Source organism: Ceratotherium simum, chromosome 17, assembly GCF_057802395.1.
Source record: "Ceratotherium simum simum isolate JZ-2026a chromosome 17, ASM5780239v1, whole genome shotgun sequence".
In the NCBI taxonomy this organism is placed as follows: Eukaryota; Metazoa; Chordata; class Mammalia; order Perissodactyla; family Rhinocerotidae; genus Ceratotherium; species Ceratotherium simum.
In genome coordinates, this window is record NC_141916.1 from 21,097,842 (window position 1) to 21,117,786 (window position 19,945).

Below are 19,945 nucleotides of genomic sequence, written 5' to 3' on the forward strand. Positions count from 1 at the left end.
ACCTGGGGGAGAGTTCCCAGTTACCCCGCTTGAGGAACTTGGAGACCTCCCTCCAAAGCTCTCTGTTTGCCTTTTAATGCCATCCTCCCCCTCCGCTCCCCTCCGTCTCACTCCTATTACTCCTGAGACCCCAGCAAGTCCCTCTTGGCCTGGGTCTGAGCTCTGCCTGGAGCCCTGGCCAGGGTGAGACTGAGCTGGCAAAGGGGGTCTTTGAATGGCCCCCTGAGGTGGCCCTTTTTCTCTATCCCACAGGGTGATGTTGGTGAGAAAGGCCCTGAGGGAGCCCCCGGGAAGGATGGTGGACGAGTAAGTGAATGCTGGTTGCAGGCTCCTCGGGGACTGGGATGGGGACAGATGCGGGGGACCCCATGGTCTCCAGCTCTGCACTCAGGGGAGAGAGGGGCAGTGTGTGAGTGCGGCCTCTGGTCCTATCTCAGTTCTATGGGTTGGGCAACCGCAGGGACTTCCCTGTCAAACCAGGGGGCCACAGAGTGACAGGGAGTTCTGGGGGCTCTGGGAGGAGGCGCCAAGGTCCATTGGGGGTGGGGCCCCAAAGTCCCTGCTGGGCTCCAAGTCCCGGGCCCTGACTCTCCCTGCCTCCCTCACCTCCGCCTTCTCCTTCCCCAGGGTCTGACTGGTCCCATTGGCCCCCCTGGCCCAGCTGGTGCCAATGGTGAGAAGGTGAGTCTTGGTTCCCTTTCCTCTCTCTCCCTCACCTCCCCCATCAAGCCTCCCTCTCATCTCCTGCCAAAGGCTGCTATTTCTTCTCCTCACTCAACAGCTGTCACCCTCCCGCCCACTGGGGGCTGTGAGGAGTGAAGGGCGGGGGTCTTCTTAGAAGCAAAGTCACTGGCTGTGCCCTGTCCAGTGGAGCAGTTGGACTGCGGGTAGAAGTGCGTCCAGCAGAGGCCCTGAGGAGGGTGCAGCCGTGGGCTGGAGCAAAAAGGAGGAGACAGGCTGTGGGGGACCCAGAGCCCCCGGGCATTGTCAGGGCTTCCTGGATGCACTGTGCTGTGACCCCACCCCCTCACCCATGGCTCCTGTCCCCCTCTCCCCACCTTAGGGAGAAGTTGGACCTCCTGGTCCTGCAGGATCTGCTGGTGCTCGCGGCGCCCCGGTGAGTATCTGCCCTTGAGCCTGGCTCTGTCCCCAGGCCCCTGGGAGCAAGGGAGCGGCTCTGCCTCTCAGCCCAGCCCTGCAGGCACCCGGCACTGGCTCCCTGCTGCCCTTTGGGTCTAGGGGTGGGAGGAGGGATGAGAAAGGAAGGGAGAAGGCATGTCACTCCCATGACGTGGTCAAGGTGGAGGGCCTTCGGGTCACCAGATCCTCTGACCAAGAGAGGCTTTCTCACCTGGGTCCCTTTATTTGGGACGGAACTTCCTAAAGGCTACTTTCAGATGCCTTCTCTTGGGGGTTATTGTACAAGAGGCTGGGCTGGGCCAGAAAGGGCTCTGGGCTCGCAGGAGGGAACAGAAGCGGGCAGGCAGCGGGGCCTTACCCTCCTGAGCCCCCTTCTCTCACAGGGCGAACGTGGAGAGACTGGACCCCCCGGACCCGCTGGATTTGCAGGTCCTCCCGTGAGTATCCCGGTCCACCCTCACTCCCACCACCCCCTACTCAGGCCGGTGCTGCATCCTGCCCCAAGGGCACCTCCACCCCTTGTGCCCATTCCTACTCCTGGGAGGATAGTTGATTGACCAGAGAATCTAAAGAAAAGAGAAATGGCCTCTCCTCTCCTCTCCTGTCACATCCCCACACTAATACAGCAATCTTGTCTTAGAGCCAGCTTTCGGGCCCTGGGTGGACACACTTACACACATGCACGCACGTACGCACTCACGCACACACACTCACTCAGAGCCTCTGGCCCTTTTGGGAGAATCTCGAGTATTTGGCTTGCCCCTCCCTCACCTGCTTCCTCCTTCCCCGGGACAGGGTGCTGATGGGCAGCCTGGTGCGAAGGGCGAGCAAGGAGAGGCCGGCCAGAAAGGTGATGCTGGTGCCCCTGGTCCTCAGGGCCCCTCTGGAGCTCCTGGGCCTCAGGTGGGTAGCACTGAGCTCTCCCAGGAGCTGTTCCCACGGGGCAGGGGTGGTTGGGTGCAGGGTGAGAGGCCTGGACAGCCAGAGAAGGACTAGGAGGCCTGGGGGATGCCCACCTGAGTGTAGGGCCCTCCACTCAGCAGACTCTGGAGCCTGCTGCTGCCGCTGCCGCAGGAGGGAGAGGCTGTGGGGAGGAGGGATTTGTACTCAGGGTGAAGGTTCCTGTAGCTAAACTGGCTTTCACTGTCTTGGGCGGGGGTGTGAGGTGTGCGGTGGGGGTGCTGGGGGACAGAGAGAGTGCAGGCCATGTCTCCCTGAAGACAGACATCCCCAGATGGAGGAGCCAGTCTCCTGGGGATGGGCAGGGGAGACCTTGGACTGGCTCCGTGGATCCCTGCTGGGCTTCTCCATCTTGACATCTCCTAGAACACCCTCCTAGAACACTCGTCTCCTGCTGGCCAAGGTGGCTGGCCTGCCTATGACAGCTTCTCCAGGCTGGGATTTTAGTGCCGAGAAAGCAGCATCTGTGAAAACTTAGCCTTAGAGAGCCCTCCGGACAGGCCCTCCCCCTCATAGTCTCCCTCCTTCCTCCCCAGGGTCCTACTGGTGTGACTGGTCCTAAAGGAGCCCGAGGTGCTCAAGGGCCCCCGGTGAGTGAGGCCCCTGTTCCCACCATCACCCAGGTGGGGTGGAGGGTACTGTGGGGGCAGCAGCTTCTCTCACTCCCCTGACCTCATGAATGGCCCCAGAGGCTCCCACGGAAGTGTTCTGGGAGTCACCCACCTCCTGCTTTCTCAGCCCTGCTCTTGCCCCCAGCCCGAGCCCACTCCACAGCCAGGGGAGAGAGGCACCCCCTCTGCTGTTGCGCAGTGATCCTGGGGGGCCCCAGGCCAGGCTTGGCCCCCTGACTAGATCCCTGAAACACTGAATGCCCCAGCTGGATGTTCCCCTGCAGGAGCTGGAGGCAGAGAGGCTACAGCTGCATGGTCCTATGTCTGGACCCCTGGGGTGCCTTTCTCCCTCTCTACCTCCCCTCGCCCCTTTCCATACCAGCCTCTGAAACCCCCACGTTTGATTCTTGGACTTCCTGTGGGCCCAAAGTATTCAGGGGCTCTCCTCTCCTCCCATAGGGAGCCACTGGATTCCCCGGAGCTGCTGGCCGCGTCGGACCCCCAGGCTCCAATGTGAGTGCTGCTCCAGGCTGGTTCCTACCTTACTCCTGGCGTGCGAGGCACAGGCAGGAGCCGAAGAGTCTGGCCCAGTGCCCAAACAGGGCCCAGAGAGCCCAGGCTGGCCTCCACCCCTTGTGCCCATTCCCACTCCTGGGAGGATAGTTGATTGACCATGGAACATATCCCCCTAGGTAGCTGGGAGCAAGGCTGTGACCCCTTTGTTGGCCACAGGCAACCTTCCCTGCTGGCTTGGGCTCAAACCCTCAGACTCTGACTTTTGGGCAGGACGGGGCTGGCACAATTGCCTTCATCATGGACACGCATTTCTTGAGCACGTGTGTGCGCCTGGCCCTGTGCAAGTCGTACGTCCTGCCCTAGGGAGTCTGCAGTGGAGGGAGGAGAGATGACAAAAAGTTGCCCAGCTCACCCACACCAAGTGCAGAGGGAGCAGGTGCAGAGGCTTAGGGGTCAGAGGAGCAAGCTCTGTGCTGTCCTTGAGGAAGGTGGGATTGAGGCTGAAGGAGAGGAGGCAGGAGGGGTTCCAAGCAGATCAGAAAAAGCAAAGTGCGCAGGGGCCAGAGAAGCCAGGGCTGGCTGCCCGGAGCTCTCACGTGGGAGAGGAGATCGAAGAGGTAGCCTGGGTGGGGTCAGGCTCCCCTTAGTGTGGAGGGAGCTCCCAGAGGGCAACCGCTGTCCCTGGGGCCACAGCTTTGGCAGCCTGAATGGATGGAAAAGGGTGAGATGAGTTCTCACTTCCCGCATTTGCTCCTTCTAGGGCAACCCTGGACCCCCTGGTCCCCCTGGTCCTTCTGGAAAAGATGGTCCCAAAGGTGCTCGAGGAGACAGCGGTCCCCCCGGCCGAGCTGGTGACCCTGGCCTCCAAGGTCCTGCCGGACCCCCTGGCGAGAAGGGAGAACCTGGAGAGGATGGTCCCTCAGTAAGTCCCTCGCCAGGGCCAGGCCAGCCCAGGGCCAAAGTCCTTGGGGCCAGGGCTGTGAGAGGCTTCTGAGCTCTCAGAGCAGAGAGTGGGAGGGAGTGGGGACTGTAGGGGTGCTGGGGAGGGAGCCCTGCAGAGAGAAGTGTCCTGTGAGGAAGAGCTGATCCTTGCGGAGTCAGTGGCCAGACGGCCTGGATGGCTGGGACGCTGTGTCACTTCTCAAGTTCTCATCTCCCACCTCTCTTCTCTTAGGGTCCCGACGGTCCTCCAGGTCCCCAGGGTCTGGCTGGTCAGAGGGGCATTGTTGGTCTGCCTGGACAGCGTGGTGAGAGAGGATTCCCCGGCCTGCCCGGCCCATCAGTGAGTGAGGGATTCTCCTTCCTCTAGGCCAGCTGGGCTCAGCCTGGCTCAGGCCCAAGTGCTCTTGGTGCAGTGGCCTGGCCTCTGCAGAAGCAACGCCACCCCCTGAGGCTTCCACCCACTCAGCACCCTCAGGACTGTCCTTTCATCAGCCTTTTCCCAGGAAAGGCTCAGCGGGCCTGGGCAGGGGTGCTTAGACTGTGCACTCATCCTTGTCACTGTCCCTCAGGGTGAGCCTGGCAAGCAGGGAGCTCCTGGGGCATCTGGAGACCGAGGTCCCCCTGGTCCAGTGGGTCCTCCTGGCCTGACTGGTCCTGCTGGTGAACCTGGACGAGAGGTGAGTGGTGGGACCCAGAGTGGGGTGGCCCTTACTAGGGAGACGAGTGCTGGTGGCCAGGCCAAGCCCTAATGGCCTGGAGAGGGGGATGACAGGAGGGACTGATGGGCCAAGTGCCCGGGGGGCAATGGGAAGGTCGTGATGGGAGAGAGAAGGACTCGGAGACTAAGACCTGGGTGAATAGGGAGGAAGGCAGAAGGAAGCTCGGGGAGAAAGCTTTGGCTCCAGTGGTCAAATGGAAGGGAACAAGCCTGGGGCTTCTGTAGGGAGCACGGCAGAGCAGAGCAGAACACGGGTGGGGCAGCTCTAATGGCATCTTGTTTCCCTTTGCCCAGGGAACCCCTGGTGCTGACGGCCCCCCTGGCAGAGATGGTGCAGCTGGAGTCAAGGTGAATATCTGGGTGTCTCTATGTGCAGTGGGACAGGGAGGACATTCCCTCGGGCCTAACAGGTCAGCCCGGGGTGGCAGGTTGGGGTCAGAGTCTTGTGTCAGTCTGGAGGGAACTTCTCTCCTTGCCTCTTCTGGCACATTCTTCTCTGAGCCTGAGACCTCTCTCCTGACAGGGTGATCGTGGTGAGGCTGGTCCCCTGGGTGCTCCCGGAGCTCCTGGACCCCCCGGCTCTCCTGGCCCCGCAGGCCCAATTGGCAAACAGGGAGACCGAGGAGAAGCTGTGAGTATCCTTAATTCAGTGAAAGCTGGAAGGAGGAGGGTGGCTGAGTGAGTGGGGAGCTCTTTCACAATCCGCCCTCCCCGCCCCAGGCCCTGGAGGCATAACTGGTCCCCGTGGGAGTGGCGGCTGCAGTCCTGGCCAAGGCCAAGGGGCAGACACGGAGGGAGGCCATGCCTGTCCTGGCTTTGCTCTGACGTTGCTCCCGCTCTCTCCTCATAGGGCGCACAAGGCCCCATGGGACCCGCAGGACCGGCTGGAGCCCGGGGATTGCCGGTGAGTATCTGAGCGTCCTGTGCCGGGTCCCCCACAGGCACAGCTCGGAGGGCAGCAGGGACCGAGGATCCTGGAACTCCTTGGCTCAGCTGAGGCCAGCAGAAGGCTCTTGCCCTGACCTGACCCAACCCGTGTCTGTCTTGTTCCCAGGGCCCTCAAGGCCCCCGTGGTGACAAAGGAGAAGCTGGAGAGGCTGGCGAGAGGGGACTGAAGGGACACCGTGGCTTCACTGGTCTGCAGGGTCTGCCCGGCCCTCCTGTGAGTGTTGCTGTCTGTGCTCGGCTCCCCACAGCCTCCCACAGCTCAGAGCCCACTTGAGTTTCCCATGCTGCTAAGACAACGTGGGATCATCCTAAGAGATTTCCAGCACTCCCTCAGGGTTGGAGGGAGGAGGAAGTAGAAAGGGAATGGGGGTGGGACATGTATCTGCTCCCCTAACTTCCAAGAGAGATATATATACATTCAAGAAGGCTTCCCATCCTGGAAGATGGAGCCTGTCTCTGCTCACCTCTGACCTTTGCCTCTTCCTTCTGCACAGGGTCCTTCTGGAGACCAAGGTGCTTCTGGTCCTGCTGGTCCTTCTGGCCCTAGAGTAAGTGAGATGGAGTGAGCCCTTCCTCAGAGGGCAAATGGGGCTGGGGCACTGGCCACGTGTTCTGATGGGGAGGGAAACATTGCCCCTTCTGGGGAAGGCCTGGGCTCAGGGGGCCTCACTCAGCAGTGGAGGTAGGACTGTCCCTGTGTGACTGCAGTCAGAAGAGCACCCACAATCACAGGCAGATGAACATGAGAGCAGCTCTGAGCTGTCGGAGAGGCCTCCTGCAAATAGGATTTTACAAGGAAGAGCTGAGGAGGGTAGGAGAGCCATGAAGCCATCCTGCTGGTTCTTGGCCAAATAGAGACCAGTTTGGGGTTCTATGACTGAAAAATGTGAAGAATTGGGAGCAGACTGGCTAGTGGTATCAGGATGGCCTCCTAACCAGCCCCAGCCACTCTGACCTGCCCTTTCTCACTGCCTCTCTCTCTCCTGGCCTGCAGGGTCCTCCTGGCCCTGTCGGTCCCTCTGGCAAAGATGGTGCTAATGGAATCCCTGGCCCCATCGGACCTCCTGGCCCCCGTGGACGTTCAGGAGAAACTGGCCCCGCTGTAAGTGTCCTGACTCCTTTCCCTGCTGTCTGAGGCGTCCCAGCATCTGGGGGCTTGCGCTCTCTGGTGCTAAGAGCCTCTTTAGGGGCATCAGCCTGCAGCTAACGGTGAAGGCATCCTTTATCCTGGGGTGTCCCTGGAGGTTCAAATGAAGAAATAGGGAAGGTGCTATGGTTTTCTTCATCCTGGCCTGCTGCACCCCCTCCCCCACCCTTGGGACTGGGAAGAACACACTCCAGTACATTCTAGCAGGTGGAGAAGGACATAAGAGGGGTGTCACCCCACAACTCCCGGCTGATTTCTCTGTTTCCTGCTGCAGGGTCCTCCTGGAACTCCTGGACCCCCTGGCCCTCCAGGTCCCCCTGGCCCTGGCATCGACATGTCCGCTTTTGCTGGCCTAGGCCCGAGAGAGAAGGGCCCTGACCCCCTGCAGTACATGCGGGCTGATGAGGCGGCCGGCGGTCTGAGACAGCATGACGAGGAGGTGGAGGCCACACTCAAGTCCCTCAACAACCAGATCGAGAGCATTCGCAGCCCCGAGGGCTCCCGCAAGAACCCTGCTCGCACCTGCCGGGACCTGAAACTCTGCCACCCCGAATGGAAGAGCGGTGAGCCTAGAGGGCTGGACCCCCTGCCCCGGAGAGTAGAAGTCAGCCCACGGGGCAGGGACCCCTTCTGAACAAGGAGATGCCCTGTAGCGCAAGGCAGAGCCAGGCCTGCAAGGTTCTGGCAGACGGTTACTCCTCTATCTCACAGCAGAGGAACTGCAGCCTGGCTCCTGTGCTGCCATGGCTCCACGGGAGAAGTGACTTCAGGGTAGAGTCCTATCCACCATGCTGGCACTGCTCCTGCCCTTTTGTTTGCACCCCTAGTTAGCACTAGACTTTCCCATCCAGGCCTCCTTGCCCCTGATCCCTCGTCTCCCCTCCCTCTGGCCACACATGGCCCTCATTCCCTGCTCCTCTCCCCCGGTGTCCCCGGAGGCCTTTCTCTCTCTCCCAGGCAGGCCTGGGCCTCTCAGGAGTATGTGTCCGTGCCTGTCTGAGCCCTGATGGTGTTGCCTCCTCCCCCTGCAGGAGACTACTGGATTGACCCCAACCAGGGCTGCACCTTGGACGCCATGAAAGTTTTCTGCAACATGGAGACTGGCGAGACCTGCGTCTACCCGAACCCGGCGAACGTTCCCAAGAAGAACTGGTGGAGCAGCAAGAGCAAGGACAAGAAGCACATCTGGTTTGGAGAAACCGTCAACGGTGGCTTCCACGTGAGTACCTGGTTGCTCTAGGCCAGAGATGGCGCCTCGGAATCTTTCTCTTCTTTCTCCCTGGAAGTTTTTAGCATCTTGCTCACAGTCTCACCAGTTTTCTTTGGGGCTCAGGAGAAGGAATAGTATTTTTTCCCATGAGACATGGAGGAGGACACCTTTGGAGGCGGGCTTCACTCCCTGGAAGCAAAATCATCCTCCCAGTGACCTGCTCCCCCGGCCCCCTTCAGTCCCCTGATCCCTGGGCAGTTGGCAGCCCCTGCAGCCCCGATCCCCTTGGATGCCAGTCCGGGGCCTCATCCCGCTGCTCTCTGCACTAACAGTTCAGCTATGGAGATGACAACCTGGCTCCCAACACTGCCAACGTCCAGATGACCTTCCTGCGCCTGCTGTCCACCGAGGGCTCCCAGAACATCACCTACCACTGCAAGAACAGCATTGCCTACCTGGATGAAGCAGCTGGCAACCTCAAGAAGGCCCTGCTCATCCAGGGCTCCAACGACGTGGAGATCCGGGCCGAGGGCAACAGCAGGTTCACGTATACTGTCTTAAAGGATGGCTGCACGGTGAGTTGGGCCGGCTGCAGCCGCCAGAGAGATGAGCTGCCTGGGACCTGGGGCTCAGGCTGGAGCGGGCTGAGGGGTGGTCCATGGCAGGTGTCATAGTCCTAGAGTGCTGGGATCATCAGAGGCGTGAGTGTGAGGGATTGTGTAGAGAAGACATGCAGATTGAGAGGTGAGGGAGAGATGCGTGTTGTTCTATCTTCTCCACTCCCTTGGCTCAGGGGAAATAACACCCTACCTAGTGTGTCCAGTGACTCTTGTAGGAATATTCATGTAGTGTGTCTAGGCCTGCCTATGAGATGGTGCAAAGAGGGGGTCCCAGGCAGGGAGCTCACTGTAGGGACTCTAGGGGAAGGAGAAGAAGGGCAGGATGGAGGAGGCCCTGCTGCTAAGGACAGGAGTTGCGGTGGAGGGGGCTTTGGCAAGCTGAAAAAGGTCTAGGGAGCCCCCGAGTGTGTTTTGTACTTGGTGTTCTACGATGCTCACTTAGTTTTGGGGTCCTGGGCAGCTGGCACTGGATCGCAAGGCATCCATTGAATACTGTCTCCTCTCTTTTTCCCCTAGAAACACACCGGTAAGTGGGGCAAGACTACGATTGAATACCGGTCACAGAAGACCTCACGCCTCCCCATCATTGACATTGCACCCATGGACATAGGAGGGCCTGAGCAGGAATTTGGTGTGGACATAGGGCCCGTCTGCTTCTTGTAAAGACCTGAACCCAGAAAAAACACAATCCATTGCAAACCCGAAGGACCCAAGTACTTTCCAATTCCAGTCACGCTAGGACTCTGCACTGAATGGCTGACCTGACCTGATGTCCATTCGTCCCACCCTCTCACAGTTTGGACTTTTCTCCCCTCTCTTTCTGAGAGACCTGAACTGGGCAGACTGCAAAATAAAATCTCGGTGTTCTATTTATTTATTGTCTTCCTGTAAGACCTTTGGGTCAAGGCAGAGGCAGGAAACTAACTGGTGTGAGTCAAACGCCCCCGAGTGACTGCCCCCCAGCCCAGGCGAGAAGACCCCCCCCCCTTCAGGTGCCGGGCGCAGGAACTGTGTGTGTCCTACACAATGGTGCTATTCTGTGTCAAACACCTCTGTATTTTTTAAAACATCAATTGATATTAAAAACAAAAAAATTATTGGAAAGTACATATTGACCTGTGCTTTGTGCTTTATTTGCCATCAGTCCTTGATTCCATCGGCATGACCAAACGGCGATCCTAGGCCTTCTTCTGTTGACTTTTCAACCAAGAGGGAGGATGCTGAAGGCACACTGCCTGGTTTAGTGACCTTACACAAACACAGACATGTCTCTTTTTGTAACCTTGGTGCTGCATGGAACCCAGGGGTGAACTGGGACCAGAGACCAAGATTTGGAAAGGGAGGCACAAAAGAGGGATGGCCTTGCTCTTGAGAGTGAACATGGAGCACAACTCTAGGGCAGATTGGTGCAAGAGAAGTGAGGCACTGGTGATGGGATGGGATGCTGGGCTGAGAGATCAGAGATGCTTCGGAGGGTGGGGGCGGGGAGGGGGGAGGAGAGGGGAGCGAATTGGCAGGGACCCAGGATAAGTGCACACTATCAGATAATCCAGGTGATCTATTTCTGAGTGTCTCTAAGACTTTTAGTTTGGGGAGAGGTGGAAGTGTTAGAGCCCCCCGACCCTTATTCCTCTTTCCTGCTCTGTCCCTCCGGCCCCCATTGTTCACTTCCCGGGCCTGCGTGTAAAGCTTCCATGGACTTCCTCTCAATACCAGGCTTATGAATGGACACCCTCCCATTTCTCCTGACCATCACGTGTCCCTTGCTTTCCAAAGTCATGTGTGTGGCAAAAATGAGGAAGCTGTCACTTCTCCACTAGAGAGGACTAGTTTGTGACAAACTAAAAGAGTAACATGAAAACCTAATTAAGAACACATAATTAGAATAGCTATCTATCTCATAATCTAAAATAAACAACTCTTCCTTCTACCCAGAGAGCTAGTGAGGGCAAAGGGGAGACAGTGAGGTGTGTGGATGATTATGAAACCCTTCCCTTAGACAACAGGTGGAGATGAACAGCTGAATAGTTGAGTTCCACTGTGTCAAGCACACGCAGAGAGCCCGTCCTGCTTCCGGGTCACATCACTGCCCACAGTGGCATCAGAGCACCAACTCTTACTAAAGCAGGTCTGTAGATTGTGACCATCAGCTCAGACCTTTGTAAGAGAAGTCCCATTTGCCCCAGGATATCAAGGTGATCCCCGCAGCCCACCCACTTGCTGGGTACCTAGTAAAACCCAGAAATAATAGCACCTGGTGTGTAGGCAATCGAGGAGTGAACCAGAAGGCAGCGCTCAAGGCCAGAGAAGCAGTGGACAGAAAGCTCTGCATCTGCGGTCAGATCGAACCACACGACCGTGGATGGCAGGGCTGTGCTGCTCACTGCTGCTCCCTCATCCCAGCCTGGCCCCGAGGGGAAGGTGGGAGTAACCAGGTTCATTGCTAATTCCTGTGATGCCCCAGGAAAGCAGAATAACCTCTCAGACGAAAGCCTGCCCCTAGCAGGACTGAGTGGACAGACTTGCCCTACTTATTGTGAGGCCTCACTCAGGTTCCTTTTCCTCTCCGAAGCTTCCTCATCTCTATCGAGTGTCCGGCTCAAAAGGCTTTAACCAGGAGTCGGGAGTCTGAGCTCCAGCTCCGACTTACTCAAGGCCACCGGATCCTGGGCAAACCAAAGAACAACTTCTGAAATAGTCTCCCCTTCTAAACAAGCGAAGGAACGCAGAATCTTACAAGAGTGCTCTCGAGCTGACGAAGAATCTTACAAATAGGATTATTTTGTCCAGAGAAAATACTTGGGACCCCTTAGATTCATGCAGAGCTTTGACAAATAGGCTGATTCTTTTAATAATTTGTTTCACACTTGGGGCTAGAATCCCCAGAAGGACAGTTGACCCAGAGATCTCGGGGATCCTGCTTTGGGGTCACTGGAGTTGCAGAATAGATGGCGGAGGTAAATTGTGGGCCTGATGAGTAAAGGCAGCTTGTGATAGAGCTGTAAACTTCTGGCTATGACTCTGGACAAAATATACCAGCAAATGCACTCCTTAGCATACACCAGGTGCTCAATACATACTTTTTTGGAATGAGTAAATGAATAAATGGAGATTTCAACCAGGTGACACCGTGTAAGTAATTTGAGAGCAAGAAAGAGGTCACAGTAAAGCCAAGCCAGAAGCTACAGATAAAAGAGAACTCTGGTGAAGTCTCATCTCCAACAAATCCATTCTTTCCAAATCTCAATTCACTAGAAAGACAACGGTGATGGCAATGACCCCTGAGCCAAGCACTTCCCCTCTCTATTTTGGTGTTGCTGAGGGCAAATTCCATGCATTTGTTGAAGGATTGACAGACAGTATAATACAACTATGCAGAGCATCCTACAGTGCCTTTTGGGATGCTAAGAATATAAATAGCTACGAGAATTCACAGCATTATGAGATCAGACACTGCTGTATGTTTAAAAAATTTAAGTGCTGTCATTTGAATATCATAGCTAGATTTAAAGGTAGTCTTGAGAAGCAAGAAATGCTATCGAGGCACAATCTCACAAAAAATTATTCAAAACTGAAGTACCAACATGAGTAGCTTTTTCAAAACTACATGAAAAATATGCTCGAGGCTCCAATATTTGGAAAGTGGGAAAACCAAAGAGAAAATGCAGCAACGTGAACATCTTCATGTGTTTAGGGCAATATTCTCAGGAATGGTGCACATTTGCTTCCATACAAGTCGTGTTCTGTCATGAATACAGAGAACAGGCATCACTATCGTGTATATACAGACCATTAATGGACCCAGCGCAATGCTGAAATTCAGCTTTCAACCCTCAGCTTTTGGATTACTCAATCAGGGTCTGTATCAGCCAAATAGTCATGAAATTTAGCCTTAGTTTGAAGATTCAGAGTGCAAAAATAATTAAGCAAGTATTGAAAATCAAGCTATGGGAATGGAGGCAAAAACTAATACAGACCCCCTGCCACCCTGTTGCTCCGTTAGGGTTCCCTTAGGCCACCAGTGCTGGGGAAGGAGCTGGAGCCCACTCAGCCGAGTTCTGAAACCTGACTACTCAAACTTCCCAACTAGATTCCCCGCCACCATGGGGCTGCAGTCCACTCTTTGGTGGCTGAGAAAAGGGTGAAGACAGCTTAAGAAACTTTCAGCTTCAAACCAGGTCCTCTTCATCAGCACCACAGCCAGTTGGTGGGGAAAATTTAGTCCTCAGGGAAGCGATTCCTCAGGCATCTCTGCCCTACCTCTCCCAACCTCCAGGGGGCATTACGTGCTCTGTTCTGCAAGAGCAATAGGGCAGCCTGCAAGAGCAATAGGGCAGCCTGTCACCACCAGAAGCAGGGAGGAAGGGAGGCTGCTTTCTGTGCTAGGAGCTGACGGGACAGCACAATCCGGGCTCCTTCCCTTCCATCCTGTGCTGACCCACCCACTTAGTGGCAACCACTCTATGGCCCCCCCAGACATCCAGGCAATCAGAGGAGATGCAGATGAAGCAAAAGCAGGGTTTATTTTTCTACCAAATCCTCAATCCATGTTCCAGCCAATGGACGAAGGATAAATCAAGCTCATATGGATTCTTGGTAAAAACAATTGTAACTTTCTACAGGAAAAAAGTTTGCTTTAAGTTCCTAGGCATTTAAGAACAGATGAAAAAATTTCACATATTGAAAGGTCTGTGCTTTCTTCTTTTACATATTCAAACGTTCCCTCCTCGCTGCCTCTCCTGTGCAGATGAGGCCCCGATGACAGTTCTGCAGCTGTCCTAACAGTCCTGTCTCCATATCCCTCTGTGGTCTGAGGACCTAGAACCACGGTATGATTTCAGGTTATAATGTCCCAAGAACAGCTGAAGAGATCTGAATTAAATTCTTCAAAACTTCTTGGAGTGCCTACTATTTGCTGGGCATAAGGCCAGGCACTGGGCAGTGATTCTGCTGGTTCTGAGAAACATAAATGATGCTACAAAGAGGAGTTTTCCTCCCAAGTGGTAGGAGGATGTTCACTGGGGATTAAGAGAATCAATTTCTCCTCTCCTTCTACCACCTGGGGTAGGTATGGAACTCAGGTCCTGGAAACAGATGCTGTGTCTCTTCTGACAGGTGCTGCCCTGGAAGAGCCAAGGGCAGTTTCTAAACAGCTGTGGAATTTGCTCCACAATCCACATAGTGATGTGTCTCCAAGGAGCCCTGGGTCACGTGGCCAATGTACGAAATCTTCACTGAAGTTCTGGGGAAAAGAAACCGAGAAGAATTAATTCTGTTTTTGAGATGAAATAAGTAAGAAAAATTGCCCACATAAGTTCTCGTAAGCTCAGGCAACAATATCCAGGGTCCCAGATGCGTATCCTCATGGTTATGTAACCAGGAGGCCAGAGGATCTTCCCACAACCACAGAGATGCTGTGGCACGGGGTAACCTTCTAAATGAGTGATTCTCAACTGGTGACGATTACCCCACCGGAGAATTCTGACAACGTCTGGAGACATTCTGGGTTGTTACAATTGAGGGGGAAGGAGGTGGTGAGTGTTACTGGCATCTAGTGGGGAGAGGCCAGGGATGCTGTTAAATTCCTGCAATGCACAGGACAGCCCTCCACAACAAAAAACTGTCTGGCCTAAAATGTCCATAGTGCCGAGGCTGAGAAACCCTGCTCTAAACTCTCATACTTCAAATGTCTGCAGCAGACCCTGATCACTTGCAAATTTAACAGTCATGGTTCTGGGAATAACCCAGAAGTTCCATGACATGGTAATTTGTGTGGATAGAGAGCAAGTCTCACCAAATGCGCAGGACTTACAACCTGAGAAAGCTTTTCTGCTCTTTGCTAGTCTCATTAGGATTCTTAAGGGGTCACAAAACTAGACCCCATTTCATGGAGAAAATTATACGTCTAGCTGTTCACTGTGAAACCAGTGATTTGTGAAGGGGATTCGGACACTGCACCTAGAGGACACCAAGGGTCCTCTGTGTCTGTGCCTGTAAGGCATTGGGCGTCCCTCTTTGGCTAGGTGCCCCTACATTGTGGGTCACACAAGATCTCCCGAGCCAAGGTGGTGAGCTCGCACAGCCTGACGGTCCCGGCTCAAACACAAAGGCCGTGGGGACGGAGAGGCGTGACGTACCGCATGAAGATCACTATGTTGTGAACCAGGATATCCGGTAATGTGCAGAAGAAGCTACCAAACAGCAAATATGGAAACAGTCAGTTTGATTAAAAGAAAGGAGAATCAGCAGAAGAGTGCTAAGCTACACTGTCAAACTGAGGAGCAGTCTGCCGTATTTGGGGGCCTCCCCTCCCCCACAGCCACCTTCCGACCTTAGTGCTGCCACGCCTCACTAGTTCCCAGTCCCCAGGTGTCCTTTCACTCTCCCACATAATGATACTTTTGTTTTTTTTGCTGAGGAAGACTCGTCCTGAGCTAAGATCCACTGCCAATCTTCCTCTTTCTACGTGAGCTGCCACCACAGCATGGCCACTGACAGACGAGTGGTGTAGGTCTGAGCCGGGGAACCAAACCCGGGCTGCCGAAGCGAGGCAAGCTGGACTTAACCACTAGGCCACTGGGGCTGGCCCAATACTTTTGTTTTCTTCATACACATCATACAAATGTTGGAGCATGGAAATATTTCTAGTGGCTTAATGTTCTCTGTTAGAAATTCCAGCACTTGAGTTGTACATCAAACAACACATCCTCCAAATAAACCTCAAGACAGCCAAAGCCAGGGAACGTACAGGCCAAAGGCTGGGACTTAAGGCAGGATCACCCCCGATCAATTGAGTACAACTCTGAATCCCTTTCATCCACTGGAGAATACACATATAGAGAACATTGTCCTTACTACACATAGGAATATGGTCCTCCCATCTCAGCCTTCACAGTAAAATTCACCTGAAAATAAGACACCAGAGTCAGTCTGTGGCCCAGCACCCTTGACACACAACACTACTATTAGCAGCAATCCAAAGACCTGGGAGCATTTTTCCATCACATACAAAATATTTCCCCAAGAGCATCCCTGATATAGACTACGAACCACTAACAAATGCTTCCAACCTCTCCTTTTTTATTTATTTATTTTTTTGGTGAGGAAGATCGGCCCTGAGCTAACATGCATTGCCAATCTTCCTCTTTTTGCTGAGGAAGATTAGCCCTGAGCTAACATCCGTGCCTATCTTCCTCTACTTTATATGGGACGCCACCATGGTATGGCTTGATGAGTGGTGTGTAGGTCCACGCCTGGGATCCAGGCCTGAAAACCCTGGGCCACCGAAGTGGAGGGCAGGAACTTAACCACTACGCCACTGAGCTGGCCCCCAATCTCTCCCCTTTTGAGAGGCCAAAGGACCTCAGACTGTCACACTGCCTCTTCTTGATTTGCAGCAAATTGCTTTCTCTTAGAAATTCTTTTGCTCCCCCAATACTTAAATGCTGATTTTTTTCCGAATTTTTCATAATTACAGAGCCTATCAGATCTCTCTCATCAACCAGTTCCTACAGGAGGAAATGAGGAGAGGAAAACGAAAAGTAACAAGGCTACGGCATCCCCACACTGCCTTCTCTGAGGGCTGTGGGGCAAGGATCCTAAAGGAACAGCATACCAGGTGCTCGCTCCGCGGTGGAATGAGGGAGACGTTTGTCGTCACGTATGACCCGACCACTGTGTTCATGTACTGAACCTGGCTCGCCAGGCTGGTCACCGCCACGGAGTAGAAGTTGGAGTTCCTGATTTTCAGGGTGGCCTGGATCAGGGCAAGTGCAGAAACAAGCGTAAGTGTCCTGGGTCCGAGACTTGCAGCTGCACAGCCCGGGAAGGGCGGCCAGAAGTCTTACCGTGATGGAGAGGACTACCAGGGAGTCCTGTTTATTGAACGTGACTTTCACCACTTTGATGCCGTCATCATCCACAAGGACCGAATGCGGAAATAGGAAGAAAACCACCAAACCAGATGCCAGGAGACACAGCAAGACAGACAGGAGGACGTACTGCTTACTGCAAATGACACAGCATATAACTGACTCAGGTAGTTGGACATCAAGGTCCAATCAGTCAAGATTAAGTGCAAAATCAGGAAGGAGGGGGGAGGGACAGGAAAGTAAAAAGAGCCAGGAACCACAAACCAGGCAGAGTGAGTCGAGTGGGGGAAGCCTTTTGAACCCATTTGAACACTTTTTGCGATCTGGCAAGAGAAGCTGAAGAGAGGAGCTGTGTGGACAGAAACATCTCTTCACCTCCCAGGACACCCCTCTTCTCCAATTCCTTCCAATTCAATTCCCTCACTTGGCCTCCACCTCAGAATGCTTCTAGCTTCAAGTTTCCTTCCCCAGATTGTGATGAGGGCAGAGCTATCTTGCTTGAGCAAACAGTATTAAAGGAAATGGGGAATTTACAAGAATAGATAAAGTTTTCACAAGGTTAACGGACATTTGTACGTATAAAAAGAGACTAGGGACAGAAGTAGGTATTAACAGGGGAGAGGCAGGCAACTCACGTTCTCCGAGGGCGCAATCTCTGATCACTGTGTGGGATCAAAGCCACTAACTCATTTACTTGCTCTAGAAAAGAACCAAACAATTATTTTGGTAAAATAAATCCCATGTGCTGGCAGTACTTCCCTTCAGATGGCACATCAGCATTCCACAACATACATGTGTCTGGAATTAGCCACTTCTTTTTTTTTTTTTTTATGATGAAGGTCAGCCCTGAGCTAACATCCATGCTAATCCTCCTCTTTTTGCTGAGGAAGACCGGCTCTGAGCTAACATCTATTGCCAATCATCCTCCTTTTTTTTCCCCAAAGCCCCAGTAGATAGTTGTATGTCATAGTTGCACATCATTCTAGTTACTGTATGTGGGACGCGGCCTCAGCATGGCCAGAGAAGCAGTGCATCAGTGCGCGCCCAGGATCCAAACCCGGGCCGCCAGTAGCGGAGCGCGCGCACTTAACCATTAAGCCACGGGGCCGGCCCTGGAATTAGGCATTTCTAAGATACTAGTTTCATATTTTGGGTCTAATGAACAAGGAACAAGTAAATCTATAGAGAGTGCCACAAATCACCTGCCAGAGCAGTGACAAGGAAGTTGAGAAATCTAGGATCTTGTTCTGGCGTTACTGCATGGCCTCGGGCAAGTCATTACCTCTCTAGGGCACTATCTCCTCATCTGTAATATGACGGCTTCAGAGCAGATGGTTTCTAAGGTGCTTACCAGCGATAAACCTCTGTGACTCTCCATCTAAACTGTTAAGACTTTCCGAGGCCCAACTTAGTGACAGATGATCCTGCACCTAATCCAGGCTCCACTCCTGAGCAGTTGTTTTTCTCTTCCCACTTGATATATTTTTCAGACCTTAGGTTGTTAAAGATTCACTCTCCGTTTCCTTGAAAAGACGCTTCCAAGATGGTCCCCAACCCCACAAAGCTGTGCCAGGCCTTATGAGTGAGAACAATGAACAAATGCGCCTGTCAACAAATCCCACAACGTAGAGCAAACCAAATGTCCCAAGCCAAGGCAACAAAGAACAAAAGAGCAGAAGTGAAGAAAAGAAAGGCTTTCAAATATAAGGAAACCAAGAGAAGCTGTGGAACCTGCCCAAGTTTACCAAGTCAGCTGAGCCGGCTCCTGTTCAGGGCATGGTCTGTGACTATGGTATTACTGCCTAGGAGAAAAGCTCTGTCTAGAAGACAGGAGAAGCCCTGTGGGTACCCTGAGATTCTCACTGGGGAATCGTCCTTCCCACGATCGCCAGAGACTCTCACCTGTTGGAATGTAGCCTGTCCCCTGGCATGTGAGACAGGTGATGCTGTCTCGACCGGTGAACTCCACATATGGGAACTGAGCGATGGCTTCTTCCTGCTCCCGTTCAGCCAGCAAATCCTCCCTGTCATCTTTCTTTCGCCTGCAGGAAGAGGGGCGAGCAAAGGCGGAATGCTGGGACCCCATGTCCGGGATGTGCCACTTGTGTCATGTCCTAGGATACAAAGAGGCAAGCCAGGGCGTTAGTGGCCACACTGCGCCAAGAGAAGAAACTGCATCTTTCTATGAGAAAACTGAAAACACAATAATGACCAAATTGCCGTCCTGCGTGTGATCCCAAACACCTGCACAATTTCTACCAGGGCCCTCGTTTTGTAGCAGTGCTCCCCACCCCCTCCTACCCCCTACACAGAGCAGGAAGAACCGGGCCCGCTTTCGCCAACCTGCCCAACCTCGCCCCTTCCTGTCAACTATTTGCAAACTCTGTGCTCTTCTCAAGAGAACCGTCCTGAACAAAGAATATGCACCAAACTGTTAACAGGCCTTAGGGAGAGCCCCATCCCCCTCCACTCCCAGCCCCGGGAGGCGGACTCAGGTCACGCCCCCCGGCAAAAAGCGACGCTCGGAGCCCACCAGAGTCGCCCAAGCGGAAGCGAACGCCGCACACCCCGGACCTGCAGGGCGCGAACTCCCGGCAGCTCCTCTCCGGGCCGCGACCCCCACCACCTGTCCGCTTCGGCGGGTTTACCTGCCTCTTCAGTCCTCGGAGCTGCACGCACTCGATGCGCACGCGCCGAATGGCAGGCTGGCCGGGGGTGGGGTGGGGGGTGGGGAGGGGGTGGGGGCAGGACACGCCGGCGTGCGCTGGCGCCTGCGCTCTTCGCGGCCCAGCTGTCTGCGCCGGTAGAGGGCGGCAGAGAGCAGAGGAGAACGGGGGCCCGCGCTGCTTGTGGGAGGAGGACTTGGGAGAGAGGGTGGTACTTCGCGCTGCCCCGGAAACGCTGGGAGAGCCTCCAGTCAAGTTTCCGAAGTAGAATGTCTCTCTGCCGAAGTGGGGGTGGAGGGGGGCGGGGTGGGAAGATGCTGCCGGCGGCCGAAGCCGTTCTCAGCTATTATTTGAGCACAGGGGGTGTGTAGACGCTGATACGAAGATGGTGAAGACAGAACCTGCCCTCATCCTGCTTTAAGGCCTCCCCCTCCCCAGCCCTCCACACACACACACACACACACACACAAGGCATGCACGTAAGGGATTAGAGAACACTTTTAAAAGGGTGGGTTTCTTCGATGCTGCCGGGTTGAGCTTCGCCTGCAGCAGAAGGAAGTGCGGCAGACTAAGCAGGTGAAATTACTAAAGACGAT

The 19,945-nt window shown here is 54.4% G+C and overlaps 2 protein-coding genes across 8 annotated transcripts in view; one reads left to right on the forward strand and one right to left on the reverse strand.

The window, feature by feature from the left end:
* Positions 1-9,915, forward strand: part of COL2A1 (collagen type II alpha 1 chain) — a 32,250-nt gene extending 22,335 nt beyond the window's left edge. For all 4 annotated transcript variants that reach the window (XM_004428937.3, XM_004428938.3, XM_087442489.1 and 1 more), the window contains 20 exons: positions 253-306; positions 628-681; positions 1,064-1,117; positions 1,524-1,577; positions 1,936-2,043; positions 2,637-2,690; positions 3,171-3,224; positions 3,988-4,149; positions 4,402-4,509; positions 4,739-4,846; positions 5,182-5,235; positions 5,411-5,518; positions 5,738-5,791; positions 5,942-6,049; positions 6,330-6,383; positions 6,830-6,937; positions 7,257-7,545; positions 8,014-8,201; positions 8,525-8,767; positions 9,329-9,915. In XM_004428937.3, coding sequence (XP_004428994.1) covers positions 253-306; positions 628-681; positions 1,064-1,117; positions 1,524-1,577; positions 1,936-2,043; positions 2,637-2,690; positions 3,171-3,224; positions 3,988-4,149; positions 4,402-4,509; positions 4,739-4,846; positions 5,182-5,235; positions 5,411-5,518; positions 5,738-5,791; positions 5,942-6,049; positions 6,330-6,383; positions 6,830-6,937; positions 7,257-7,545; positions 8,014-8,201; positions 8,525-8,767; positions 9,329-9,475 — 2,163 coding nt within the window. In that variant the 3' untranslated portion in view covers positions 9,476-9,915. The remainder of the gene's footprint in view (positions 1-252; positions 307-627; positions 682-1,063; positions 1,118-1,523; positions 1,578-1,935; positions 2,044-2,636; positions 2,691-3,170; positions 3,225-3,987; positions 4,150-4,401; positions 4,510-4,738; positions 4,847-5,181; positions 5,236-5,410; positions 5,519-5,737; positions 5,792-5,941; positions 6,050-6,329; positions 6,384-6,829; positions 6,938-7,256; positions 7,546-8,013; positions 8,202-8,524; positions 8,768-9,328) is intronic.
* A 3,401-nt stretch (positions 9,916-13,316) lies between these two features.
* Positions 13,317-19,401, reverse strand: TMEM106C (transmembrane protein 106C). 4 transcript variants are annotated; one of them, XM_014786398.2, is made up of 8 exons: positions 19,336-19,401; positions 18,586-18,797; positions 17,319-17,382; positions 16,660-16,819; positions 16,428-16,568; positions 15,668-15,717; positions 14,950-15,003; positions 13,317-14,054 (listed from the first exon to the last, which is right to left on the reverse strand). In XM_014786398.2, the coding sequence occupies exons 2-8, from the start codon at positions 18,767-18,769 to the stop codon at positions 13,958-13,960; spliced, it is 750 nt and encodes a 249-aa protein (XP_014641884.1). In that variant the 5' UTR covers positions 18,770-18,797; positions 19,336-19,401; the 3' UTR covers positions 13,317-13,957. The 4 variants fall into 4 exon arrangements, with proteins under 4 accessions (XP_014641884.1, XP_004428992.1, XP_014641883.1 ...); XM_004428935.3 differs by having other exon boundaries at positions 19,332-19,351; XM_014786397.2 differs by having other exon boundaries at positions 19,258-19,345.
* Between the last annotated feature and the right edge of the window lie 544 nt (positions 19,402-19,945).

Bases quoted from the DNA above. Each gene is read 5' to 3' on its own strand.
- TMEM106C (XM_014786398.2), bottom strand. From the start codon at position 18,769: ATGGGGTCCCAGCATTCCGCCTTTGCTCGCCCCTCTTCCTGCAGGCGA. The intron at 17,383-18,585 runs GTGAGAGTCTCT...GTTCTTTTCTAG, and splicing joins GACAGGCTACATTCCAACAG to AGCAAGTAAATGAGTTAGTG. The intron at 15,004-15,667 runs GTAAGGACAATG...GCTGTTTGGTAG, and splicing joins GGACCATATTCCTATGTGTA to CTTCTTCTGCACATTACCGG.